The 13,656-nt window shown below is 37.2% G+C and overlaps 1 protein-coding gene across 4 annotated transcripts in view; it reads right to left on the bottom strand.

Annotated features, from left to right (window-relative positions):
• atp11b (ATPase phospholipid transporting 11B) overlaps nucleotides 1-13,656 on the bottom strand; it is a 52,958-nt gene that overhangs the window by 13,655 nt on the left and 25,647 nt on the right. The window contains exons 21-32 of one of the 4 annotated variants that reach the window (XM_014031938.1): nucleotides 13,373-13,475; nucleotides 13,136-13,281; nucleotides 12,905-12,964; nucleotides 12,554-12,681; nucleotides 10,130-10,268; nucleotides 9,111-9,134; nucleotides 8,184-8,249; nucleotides 7,620-7,723; nucleotides 6,760-6,925; nucleotides 6,022-6,107; nucleotides 1,506-1,642; nucleotides 1,408-1,423 (exon numbers count right to left, since the gene is read on the bottom strand). In XM_014031938.1, the coding sequence (XP_013887392.1) occupies nucleotides 1,555-1,642; nucleotides 6,022-6,107; nucleotides 6,760-6,925; nucleotides 7,620-7,723; nucleotides 8,184-8,249; nucleotides 9,111-9,134; nucleotides 10,130-10,268; nucleotides 12,554-12,681; nucleotides 12,905-12,964; nucleotides 13,136-13,281; nucleotides 13,373-13,475 (1,110 nt within the window). In that variant the 3' untranslated portion in view covers nucleotides 1,408-1,423; nucleotides 1,506-1,554. Of the gene's footprint in view, nucleotides 1-1,407; nucleotides 1,424-1,505; nucleotides 1,643-6,021; nucleotides 6,108-6,759; nucleotides 6,926-7,619; nucleotides 7,724-8,183; nucleotides 8,250-9,110; nucleotides 9,135-10,129; nucleotides 10,269-12,553; nucleotides 12,682-12,904; nucleotides 12,965-13,135; nucleotides 13,282-13,372; nucleotides 13,476-13,656 lie in introns of those variants that run through there. The other 3 variants (XR_001312408.1, XR_001312409.1, XM_014031937.1) reach the window with 3 other exon arrangements.

A 13,656-nucleotide genomic window follows, 5' to 3' on the forward strand; every position in this document is an offset into this window, starting at 1 on the left:
TTGAAGTGAATTGAACACTATTTAAAATACTCTTTTATTGGGAAATTATTTCCGTTTCTAAATTCAATGTTTTAATCTTCCAGTAATGTAAAAAAAAAAAAAAAAGGTCTCTTTCATGCTGGATGAATGTGTGACCCATTTATACCATTGTGCTAAGAYGTGATGTGGCCCAAGCTTCACTGCAGCAGAAATCTGAGACACTGCTGGCAGGAAACCAAACTTCTACTTCTTGGCAGGCCGCAGCAAAACAGGCAAATCAGAGCAAATCTACTGGAGCTGTGCTGCCTGGCAAACTAAAGTGCCTGACTTGCATTTCTTCTAACTTATTGCTACTGACATTGAAAAATTGGTAAATTGTATGCACTGCGTTACTAACAAGAGTTACTGATGTATTCAGTGGAGGTGAAAGCAAAACAGCAGCTGCCGCATTGAATATTGATGCATCCTTGTGGGCGTGTGTGTGTGTTTGTTTTTGTACAATATCTTAATGTTCCTGTGATCACATAGACAAAAACCGAGCAAGCGCCGTCTGCCACTGCATCAGCTGGTAAAGAAAAAAAATCTCTTTGCAGAGCTTATAAATCAGACACACTAACAAAAACAATTATCAGCTGGACAGACCATGTTAAAATGTGYTTTTTCTGACAAACTCTTTGCGTTTGTGTTATTTTTTATAAGAGAACAGCAGCTACTATACACACACACATTAAAGCCAAACCAATTCATGAGATTAACAGCTGGTAAAATGAATTGCTGTGCCATAAAACAACCTCAGCGACGGTTATATCTATGACATCATCCTCTTGATTTAGTCAAGAGTACCACACTGCATTTACTGAGGTTGCAACAGTAGCTAAAATAATTATTTTTACTGTCTAATGCTCTTGAGAAAAGACGACAAAAACTAGGCTCCTACACATAAAATTCAACTTTAAAAGGGATATTAAGCGGTATAAAACACACGGACAAAAAAACAAAACATTGACATCCAACAAAATCACAGCTGCAATTTTTAAAAGAGGATATGGCAAAGATAATGCAGCCAGCATGCCAACAGCATTCTCTGTTTGTCTCCGAACCCATACCTGATAAGTAACAGTGAGGGTGAGTTGAGACCAGGTTAGAAACAATAAAAATAACAAATAGACAATCATGGTGGGGCATAGGGAGGACAATGTCAGTCATATCTGCATGTGGGTGCTCAAAGAAGGGTAGGGAAGGATGATCATGACTAAATGGGATAGAATAGGGTCATTCATACGCAGTGATCCAGGCCAAAACACATACAGGTGTGTTACCTTCAATATGTGGGAAAAGAGCTGTATGGTAGCAGCTACAATATACAGCCATGGGATAATGATTGGAACATACAATAGGGCTTGTGCAGGTTGCTGCAGAGAGGGGTGCACGGGATTGGCTGGTCCTTAGAAACCAAGGGAAAACCAGGAACGTTATGGCACAATGAGGACAAACGGGGGTGATTTACAGTACATGTACGGTACTACCTAAGGGAGCATGGTTCTTGGCTGGGGGCAGCAGGGGAAGGAAAAGCAGCTAGCAGGTGCCAATTGTCCTCCCCTGGGCTCCGCTGGGCTTTAACAGGGTCATATTCTGGGCCGACTGAACCCTCACCCCCTTCCATCTGAAGAACACAAGATGCTTACAGTGAGCCCTGCTGGCCAATCAAAAAGCTTATTTATCACAAAACCAAGACCTTCGTTGGTTTTGCCTGACACTGAAAAAGCAAGTTAACCAATTATATTGCTGAATTATTTAGTCTTGTATTGAATGATTGGATGATGTAACTGCTTTATCTTATTTTACAGCATTTCTAAAATCTGGACCATGTGCTAAATTGTTGCCAATATGCTGATCATCATTTGGGTTAGTTTTGTTAGTTTGTTTCACACATCAGACAATATTTGCATTACCTTGATGAAACTTGGAATTTCAACATTCAATAAAAGACTAAATAACTGAGAGCACAGTGTGTTTTTCCAATGATTCTTATTCTCTAAATAGCAAAATAAAACTATTAAATTGGTAAGTGATCTGTCAGTAAATGTAGGGTGCCAGTTAATTAAAAACATTTATGACCTGTAGAAATACACAGGTATAGAACTGTGTAAAAGTTTTAGGCACATGCAAAACATGCTTTTTTAAAATACGTTTTTTTCCCCACAAGTATAAATTTTGTTGTTCATCCTTATTATTATTATTATTATTATTATTATTATTATTATTATTATTATTATTATTATTATTATTATTATTATTATTATTATTATTATTATTATTATTTTATTTATTTATTTGGATCCCTATTAGTGGATGATCTAATGAAAGATATGCAGGAAGTGAAGACAAGCTTGCAGTTTACACAGAAGGAGGTTGACGAACTGAAAGATGCCCAAAGCAAGCTAAATAACAGATTTACCTCCAACTCAAAGGATATTCAAAAATTAGCAAAATCAATGTTGGTTTTGGATTCAAAAGTTGACAGTCTGGAGAACTACAGTAAACAACACAATATTCTCATGGATGGCATTCCAGAAGGTCCAAATGAGAAGTGGAAAGATTTAGAGGAGAAAATCAAACATATTTTGGATTGCCTTCCTCAACAGTAAACAATGCAAAATGAATGAATAGAGTCTTGTAATTTCTTCATGTAATTTACTTGCCAAAGTGTTGAGATCAGGGTTCTGCCAATCGGACATCTTTCTGGTGGTACTACATGATGGATATTTTATTTTTCATCACTGAGGATACCACCTACAGCCTTCAAGGGCAATAGATGGTTGAACTTGGGTCTCAAAGACTTCTGTTGATTCTAAGCTGATGACTCTGCTGTTCATTTTTGAGCCGAGGTAAGCATCATGTCTTTCATTTACCACACATCGGTTTTACTGGATGACCATTATGTCTATGGTCCTTCAAAAGAGCATCAACAGCATATCTTAAAAGCTCCATATGGTTTGAAATGTTTGCCTGTTAGTGTAATTGGTTAATCAGACACCCAATCCCTGAATTTCAATGTGCACATAATATGTGTTATTGATCATTTTCTTTGGTTCATTTCCTTTGCATTTTGAACATTGATGAAAACACAACAAAACTGTATATTTGTGAAAGCATTCTTGCACTACGTTATTATATCAAACCTACATAAAACTTTTGCACAGTACTGTACAGTATACAGAGATCCTGGTAATTCTGGACTTAACCCTTCACAGCTGACCAGATCAACATAACAATAAAATGGGAAGCAATTTATTGTTTTATAAGGACAACAAGACCAAGTGCTTCCTGATTTTTGTAACAAAACATTAACAGGGATCTGTATTTCCCCATTCTACATGAGACCAAAAGATAATCATGAATCACTGGAAGAGAAGAGGTCTTGCGGAATATTTAACCATTCACTGAAGGAGGGTTTTCATTTCCAAACAAAGCAGAAAACAAGACAACAGAACTCACTCTCTTAATGTAGGTATGCTAGAAGAAGTTGTATAATCAGGCAAATAAGGAACTGAAAAAAAGATTCAGAGGCATAAAAAAGATTCCTCAAGGGAAGCAAAGCTGAGAACAAATCTATTAGTATCTCAGCCAATTAACCTTTTGCTAAATTCATCAGAGCTACAGAGTGGCCAAACAATGAATAAATCCAAGTGAGGCCYCTGGTTTTCCTTTCTGTTATCTCCAGTAAGTAAATAAAAAAGTGAAAAGTAGTAGAATTATTTCAGCTTAATGATGAGGTATATACATTCAGATTATTAGATACTAAACTTTGCTAAAAATGACATGCAATATGTTTTTGACAAATGTTTTATATAAGAATATTTCCATTTTCTCCCATGTTTTTATCACAGGATTAAATTAAAACACACAGAACACAGTAAAACTAAAACACAAATAAAATTACTGCCACCTACAAATTCACTATGAGTGATTCAAGCTGAGGATATGACAAATTATTTTAATGTGATGTATAAACTGGCAACTAAATAAGCTGTAAAACACAAAACCTTACATGCTACACAGATGTAAGAATAATGATATTCATGCAACAGCATGCTTTAAAACACAAAAGACAAAAACGCTAAGCCTACACAGTATATTTAAAAAAAGTGTTGTTTTGCAGTTATAAATATGCTAAACACTCAAATCTTCATTAGATTTTTTTCCTGCTTTGAATCACTCCCAAGAAAACACATGCTGCTTTTAGTGCTACTCTTGCAGGCTGCAAGACAAACCAGATTTTAATCTAATCTAATGACATATGATAATCATGCTGCTAAAACAGCCCAGACAACTTCAAGCCACTCATGCAGCTTTAGCTTTCAGTCCTTGATGTGGGGATCTGCTCAGACCATGCAGGTGGAGTACTGTGAGAGGACGAGGCCATCTGAAGTGGTGAAACTATTGGTTTGCAAMCGTCAGGTGGATGCAACATGACACAGATAATTTCAGTTTGATGGGCTGCGTCTTGTATGTGATTGATGTCTTATTTGAAAAACTGAGATGCATGTCGCAAGCTGCGTTTCCGTTGCAAATGTGCGCAAAACTTTGTCAATATTCTGTTAATGTCGAAAAAACACAGTTTCGCAACTGTGGCGTTTCCATTAAGTAAGAAATGCTTTTAAAGTCACACGTGAATACGTTTGTTCTCACAATAAGTCATTACAAACATGGCGGCGATGGATGTAAACACATAGCGTATTGCTACTGTGACACTAGGAGACATCGGCGTCTTTTTTCGAGGCTTTCCAGCGACAAGCCCCTACTTGGGAGCGACTACGTATGCTGTGTTATTGGGAAATTGTAGTCGGTGAGTTTACTATTTTACTTCTGTTATATTATTACTATTTCTACTTCCTGTTATCTTCTTCGTCATCGTCTTTTTCGCCAGTAGAAACAGCCGGTTGTTGATCACGTGACTCCCGTGATGCGAAAAAAGTGTTTCCATTGCAGTTTTGCGGAAAACACCAATTTCGATACGGCCGAAAAAACACCTCAACCTAGCGCAAAATCATTTTGTCGAAAAACATTTTTCAAAATTGACGTGTTTCCATTGAGCAAATTTATTTTCGAAATTCTAATTGGCACATTTTTACAGTCAATGGAAACGCAGCTACAATGATATACACCCGATTCCACAACTAAAAGTATGATGATGCAGTTACAACTGAGGTTAATGACGCCAAATAAGGTCCCTGCATCACAGCAAGGCTCTTTTTCAAAGAGTGCAGAGGAAAGATTTAGGCCAATAAGGATTTCAGTGYGACTGTAGTTGCTCACTCATTCACWCATCATTTGTTCATGCAGTGGGTGGAATTTCATTGCTTTGGAAAGAAAGTGGTCTTCCAACGGTGCAATACACATGCAGTCGCTCACTGCATTCTTCACAACCTTCTGCAGGATCTTTCACACCTTCAGCACGTATTTATATTTCCCCAACTTTAAGTGAAGAGAATGCTGATTGGCTTGTTCAAAGCATGCAGCCACAGACATGAAAGGCTCTGAAGCAGCACATGACTCTGAGGGACTTCTAGTTGTGACTTCTGAATGATCACAAACAGGAGCACTTGTTCCGTACAGCAATGTTTCTTTTTTTAATGGAAAAACGTTTGGTGATTTTCTTGATGTAAAAACTTTTAAAGGACTATTTTACAAAATGTCTTGCATAGGTAATTTGAAAAAAAAAAACTGCATAATGCCCTTTAAGGTATTAAGATAAAATACATTTTGTTAATGTTTAATATTATGTCAATGAATAATTAAAAAAATAAAGCTGACAGGTTAATAACAGGTATTAATTTGCTAAATGCTGTTATTAATGCCTAAATCCTGAAAAGGAGTGATATATTTGCAAACACATTTTCCCTATTAGGATCGAAGTGAAAACACATTTTAAAAACTAATTTTTAAGTTTAGAAATATTGCAATTGAAAGAAGCACTCCTGTAAAAGTTATTTCGAAGGCACGTTAATCCGAGGGCTTAACGAATCTCAGATCTTCTACCTAATTTTGTTCAGCTGGCTCTTGGCTCTGGACAAAGGCTGCAGAGCGATGAAGTCATCACCTATCACCACTCGGTTGGAATACATCTACACCAGGAGAGCACAGACAAAAGGGGGTAAGAAGAACAGATCGACACACAAAGAGGTTAGAAGTTAAGACCCTCACACAAACGAAGAAGGGTTCATTTTCACAACTGCCACACAAAGACACACAGGGTAAATCTACAAACACCACATAGGACTGGAAAAGGGAAGCTCCTGCTTTTGCTTCTGTTTTGATAAACAAAGCCGATATTTCTTTTAATGGAAGAAGATATTAACTAAAGCATAATGTATTTCCAGCTGGACAAATCAATACAGTAACTATGCAGATCTTTACGAGGCGACAGTTCCTCCGTGTGTGCTTGTCTGTGATCAGAGGGCAGTCATGCAGTGAAAATATGAACACCATGATGTTCCTGTTTGGAACTGGGTTACTCATGATCACTGAGGCTGAAGATCATTTTCTTCCACAGTCTAAATTTTGAATTTCCTTGATATTGGGCTTTATTTTTCTACCTCTAGGGGCATTTTACAGAAAACATTTTTTCCTTTTCTGTCCTACACATAGGAACATGTATGAAATCCATCCCGACACGTATCTTTTTGAATATGTAAAAAATTGTAGGCAGCTCTACAAAACTAAAACCTGTAAACCTTGCAGCTACCTTTTTTTTCTGATTGATTCTCCTCTCATTACCTGACTCTTCTGTGTGCTGGTGGGCTTCAGGTGTCTGTACATGACCTTCTTAAGTACATCAGGAAAGAGGCAGGTGATGATGATGATAATGATGGCGAACCAGGCAGAACCACTGGACAGCAGCTGGACAAAGACAAAGTACATGTCCTGGGTGTGCAGGAAGGGCCTGCATGGAGAGGAAACAACACAGTGATTAGGTAGAGCAAAAGAAAGAAGAAAAAAAAATCATACTACACAAACTATTATTTGGTTCATCAAAAATTAAATGTAACATTTCATCATGCTTTTAAATCCAAGAGAGTGAGCCACACAAAGCTCTCTTTTTCATGTTCAAAGAAAATTTAGGTCTCAGACAGCTGGGGTCGTGCTCATAGATAATTTTATTTTACCTTTACAGCAGAGTTTAATGGCCAAAGCAGATGTCAGACTGAAAATATCAATAATAGCCCAATATTGTCAGAGCGGCTCCCAGACGTCTGTGAGCTGACCGGGCGGAGTAAAGTGGTGAAAATCGATTCGATTGGTTCAACATACTAGCCGATAATGTGAATTCAAACAAAGTCCAATTTATTTTGCTGCAGTGACAGAAGGGGCTGCTTCACTAAGAACAAGGAAACTACTAGAAAAACGTACTGTGAGAGCACAGTTTACACAAAACATGGCAATAATTTTACACAAATTTATTTTTAAAATGTCACTCTTCTTTACTATTGAATACCTCTAAAGACCACGCAGTAGCACAAACAATAAAAATAATTTTTAGATTGTTCACCATATAATTTTAACTTGTCACATAAATAATGAGATTTGATTTTGTGCTTGGTATCAAAGTTCAGAACGTTGTGAAAAGACATTCTTACCAGATGATGCCTCCATAGAAGAGGGAGAATATGAAGTAAAAAGCTATGGAGCCCCACGTCACAAAATGGTTCATCCAGGTCCAAAAATGAGTTTCTAATGCAAGCTGTCATGAAGTGGAGAAAATATACTGGTATAAAATACTGAGACAAGGACAGAGAGTACACCAATAAACTACAGCAATCAGCTTTTATTTTATAAAAAAAAAAAAAACACCTTGACCTACAACTTGTAATAAATTATTTTCTGGAGCAAACGGCCGCTGACGTCATTATTATCACTGGAGTGTGAAACAGGGTCTGTGTGGATCTGATGTTACTCGGCTTTTTGCTAAAGCTGACAGCAGCGTGGCAGCTAAGCTAAATAAAATAAATGTTAGTAATATTCATTAGAAATAACTCTTCTGGTCAACATGTAGGATAGATTTGGTTTTCTAGCTCTACGTGCTGCCACAAGCCTCCCATTTATWTTCACTAAATATCTTCTAGATAACTGAGAAATACACTAAATCTTTAAGTATTGTTTGATAGTATTATTTAAAAAATATTATGTTGACTGTAATTTACCTTTAATGTGACAGTGATGACCATAACAGTGAAGACAAGGGTTCCAAAAGTCCAGTTCCCAAACATCTGTGAATGTAAAGAAATGCTGCAGTTATTAGCCGTCAACAGGAAATGATGCCATTAGCTTTAAAGACTTTAGTACCAAATAGAAACAAAGGCTTTGTTTGCATGCAGAAACAGGGTTAGTGGTAGTAAACATGATAAACTGGTCGGCCTCTGCAATGTAACTAAAGTTAATTTGTCTCCAAGTTCAAATAATGTTAAGTAATAACTTAATAAAACTCAGGAGTAATGAGTCTAGACAATGTGAGCAGCCCTGTGCTTTAGTTTGCTCATGTAGAGAAAACATTTCCACAAGGTAGAGGCTCTTGTTTAACAAGATGTCGGCTGTTATGACTCTATAGTACGCCCTTCGTGGCTTTCTGCAGAGCTCAACTGCTGCTTAGAGTTCGAGAGCTGTAGGTGGTACAATTTTGTTGATAGCCACTTCAAAGCTCTGCTGGAGTCTTCACATCGAAGCTTTATAGCAGGTGAAGAAAGACGTGTTTAAAAAGTTGAGGGGTGGAGCTTTTATAGACTTTTTTCTTCCTTTAYGCTTTTTAAAACGTTTGCTTCCAAACCTAATGCTAAAGCTTAATCCATACAGATGACTAAAGCAAGCCTTTTAACCCATAAAGCATACAAGTCTAAAAATAGATACATAAATATATAAATATTAAATTAAAACCGTTTTTAAATGCATTTTTACACCTACATTTTTAAAGTTTTGTACTGTAGGTCACAAAAAATAGATGAACAAACTAAACCATTTGATTCTACTGCAGTATGAACATTTTAGACACMAAAAAACCATGTTGGTGAATCTCCCCGAGTCCTCACATTAACCTCCCATGGAGACATGCATTCAACTGTAGAGCAGACTCTTACCAGCTGCCTGTTAGCTCGCAAGATCTGAAGACATGCACAGCGTGAAGGCAGAAGAAAAAAGGCGTGATCAAGAAAAGATGGAAGGTAAAAAGACAACCAAGAGAGAGTTATAAAAGTGAGTGCATTCAGAAGTGGCGAACTACAAGCAGAAAGAAAGGTGGCAAGATATGTAGCAGGAATAAAAAAGGAACAGGAACTGTCAAATAAAAAGAAYGAGAACGACAGATCCCACACAGCAACATCAAGAGAACCAGTCAGATATTATCAACATTGATGTTAAATACAAGTATTCTATATTCATTACCTCCCATTAAAAACTGAATATTTCTCGGTATGGAGGTTATTATTTTTTTTGTTTAAACAAAAAACCAGTTTCAATAGAAAAACAATTCTATCAAAAAAGTTTTTTGCAAAACAAACTTTTTTTTTCGCATGTCAGAAATCCTTGGTTGAATCTCAAACTTTTGGTTTATGCTATAAGTTGCTATAAGAACTCAGAGAACATGAACAGGGCAGAGCTTAAGGAGGAACTATGTAAGACGTGTCCCTATTGGTTTAGAGCTAAAGCTGACAGAAATTTGAGCCTGATCGCACAGCTGGTTACTTGGATTTTGGTTTTCTAAGATTAAATATATTCCCCTCTCCTTGAACTCCGTGTCCAGGAGGAGGAGCCAAACTCACTGCATTTAATGCATATCATCAGGCATACAAATGATTGATAAGTGCCTTCCAACCTACTAGGATAGGAAAACTTAGTGCATCAACATTAGTTTGAGATTCAACCAAAGATTTCTGACATGCAAAAAAATTTGTTTTTGCAAAAAACATTTTGATTGAATCTTTTTTGATTGAAAGTGCTTTTTTGTTTTGGTTGAAATTTTGTTTTGATTGAAACTACTTTGATTGAATAATAAAATAACAAAATTACCTTCATATCCTGGCATGCTCTAAACAAAAATCTCATCTATATCGTTTTAAAAGAATTCACTTTACACATACACAAAAAATGAAACACACACCTGTCCATTGCCCATGAGTGTTGTGTCTTCTCCCATCAGTATATAGGACCCAAAGAAGAAGACGAATGCATGACAAAAGCCCAACAGAGTCCAGTACAAGAATGTCCCAAAAGACAGCAGCGAGTTCTTGCTAATATCTCTGTTGATGACACACAGGTTTATTTTTTTAATGTATGCAAGAACACTTTCATGTTTAAAAAAATCAACTTCCTTAAAAGTGCTACATAAAATCAGATTAACCATATTTTTTGCAAGAAAGCAGCAAACAGTACCTAGAATAATTCTCCTTTTCAAGTAGTGAACCCCCGCAAAACCGCGGTTCACCATTTGCGGACTCAGTCTTTCGCGGATTAATCAATGGAACCTACTACCTAGTTAATCGTGGAAAATCCCGCATTTTTTGCGGAAACCAGAAATACATTAAACACACTGTACAATATGAAACTTTTTTCTTGTGCTTTTCTGTGAGTATTCAAGTTGAATTATTAACAAAAATATGATTTTGTAACATAAAAATGGACGTAAATTCAGTTACAGTATGTACTGTACGGAACAGTACAGTAGGCCTACGTGATGTGCGTCCTGTGCTCACGCTCCACCCAGAGCGCAGCATTTCCGCTGTTTACACTACGTACCGGTAAAGTGTTAGCTGTTAACTGCTTAGCTCTCGTCATCTTAGTGTTATGAAGAAATTATTGGGGTTTAGGTTCACATAACTGATTTAAATTACATACACGTGGTAAAGTTTAAGATAGATCTGTAATGATTGTTAAATGTGACGGTTTTGCTTAACTTAATGATTTTTATAATAAATAGCTACATGCCTGAAAACAAATTCAACACATAACTGAACTTTTAAATCTTCATTAGGGTAGAGTTTTAATGTCTGAGGGGTATGGCTTCGAGAAAAAGAAAGACTCTTCCAGTGAAGAAACAAAGATAACTTCTCATCACAATGGGCCTCATGCAAGAACCGTTCGTACGCACAGATTTGTTCTTAAGTTGTGTGTACGAGTGATTTAGGAGAATTTGTGGCATTCACCAATGTTTTCGTATTCTAAGATTTTTTTCAGATACGAACAAAATTTACGAGTGGTCCAGACCTGTCGTATATTTTACGTACAGCCAGTCTGCTGTTATCCAGACGGGGTTTCTTCACTAATAACTTTATATTTCGTTAGTTTGAAGATATTTTAAGTTGAAAATAAATTACACTCCATAATTATGTTGACAATAGGCTATTCTGCTTGAATTAGAGTTATAATTTTAAATGTAATAATTTAGACTAAATTGTCCGTTCGTCCGTTTTCCGCCGCCTATCCGGGATCGGGTGCGGGGGCAGCAGCAGAGAGACCCCCCTCTCCCCTGCTACACCTTCCAGCTTGTCCTGGGGGACTCAAGATGTTCCCAGACCAGAGGGGATACATGATCAAGTCCAGGATTTTCTCCAAAGTGCCAGACTTATTTTAAAAACATTTTAAAATGCTTATTTCAGACCCGCATCTGAGACCACCTGCGCTGCGCAGCGCGCTGGGGGTGGGGTTTACGGGGGTTGCGGCTTCTGAATAAATGAAAATGATTTAACACAGTTGTTTATACTTTTAGCAGCTCTTTTTATCCCACAGCTGAGCTGCTAAAAATGACAGATTTTCTTGTCTGGATCTCTGACAGACGGACTTCAATCTCTGAACTCGTAAAGTTTTTCTTTTAAGTTTTCGCTGTCATTTTTCATGAATGAATGGACACTTCCTGATATCTGAGGCAGGAAACATAGCCTTATATGGTGTATTTGGGGTGGTAATTATGCTAATCTCCTCTCGCGTGCACGAGCAGCTGGATAGAACAGGTGGAAATTTATGCAGCTCATTTACACACTTTTCCTGAAGATAGAAGTGTTTGTTGAATCTGACGTGGCATGTTCGTACGAACCCTTTGTATGAACAAAAGTAAGAGAAATTTAGGATAAAAATACGAACATGTTCTTGCATGAGGCCCAATGTTCCTCCAAACTGTCAGGAACAGCCAGCATGAAACCTCACCAGCAAGACAACAGACAGAAAATACAACCGCTGAAGCAGAAGCACCCCACGAGGACCAGTAATTTTTATTTTTATTTTTCTGCTGGAGAAATAAATGTAATTTGGGTGAGTAACCATACATTTCCCAGTGTTTTTATTGAATTAACTTTAATGTATGCTGTGTATGTTATGTACTGGGAGCAAATATGGGGTTTAAGCTCTTAAAATGACTGTTTATAGACCTTTTTTTAACCGCGTCTATTATTCGCATTTTTTCTCAATTTGTGGGTCCTCCAAGAAGGTAAACCCTGCGAAAAGCAGAGGTTCACTATACATCAGAACAGCTGCCTTCTGTTAACAGGGAATGATGATCAACAGTGCACCTGGATATTACACGTGGTCGTACCTGTACAGAGCAGGTTTACTCTGCAGGACATGGGGGTGGACCAGCTGCTCAAACAGACTGTACACCAGGATGGGCAGCGAGGTGAAGCAGATGTTGTACAGTGTCAGGTAAACACTGTCATACAGAGTCTGGATCGGACAGAGACGGCATTTCAACAGCAACTTATTAACTGACTCATCCAACAAACACACTCAAACATACAAAAACATGACAGTCGTGTTTGATCTCAGCTTAGGAAATTATCTTTTGACTATTTAGAAAAAAAAATGGCCTGAAAAAAAAAAACATCAAAAGCTGGCAGAAAACAATGACAGAGAAAAGCAAGAAAAATGGTGTTTGAAACAGACTTACTTGTTGTGAAAACAAACAGAAGAACTGGTATAAAAACTGTGGCGTGATAAAACACACATTCTAGAAAAGACAAAGTGAAGAAAATGACGCATTAAAAACAATGGAGATGACTGCATACACCCATGTTAACAGCATATTTCTTTTATTTACAATCACCATAATTACCTTTCCTGTTGAAAGAAAGTGTAGTCAAGGGGCAATCAATTCACTGTACCTTGAACGAGGATTTACCTTGTAGAAAAAGTACTGTACAAGCGTAGCTATTCGAATGTAGTAGAAGTGACCGTGGACCAGCAGAAGTTTAGCCAGGAACTTAAACCTAGCAATTGCATAGTCGCTGTTTCTCACGGCCTGACGACCCTCCTTCCCCATGATACCTGGAGATGATTGAATATATACACAAGCGTAGTGGCGATGACTCTTCACACAAACAGTAAAACGTTAAGTATAGTTAAGGTATAGCTTTACCTATGCCCACATGAGCTTCTTGTATCATACTGACATCATTTGCTCCATCCCCAACAGCCAAGGTGATTGGCTTTTCTGGAGACGTCTTCAAAAGTCGCACCACCTAAAAAAATATTCAATCACTGACATGCTGATACTGTATATAAATATAATATAAAACAAAATATTCAAGGGCAGACAATGATCTATAATTTGACTATGTAAAGCTTGTAAAAAACCCCTTTCTATCTTAGCCATTGATAGAAGCAGATTTGAAAAAAAAAAACTGCATAATGCCCTTTAAG

This window comes from Austrofundulus limnaeus, unplaced genomic scaffold (assembly GCF_001266775.1).
Source record: "Austrofundulus limnaeus strain Quisiro unplaced genomic scaffold, Austrofundulus_limnaeus-1.0 Scaffold1349, whole genome shotgun sequence".
In the NCBI taxonomy this organism is placed as follows: domain Eukaryota; kingdom Metazoa; phylum Chordata; class Actinopteri; order Cyprinodontiformes; family Rivulidae; genus Austrofundulus; species Austrofundulus limnaeus.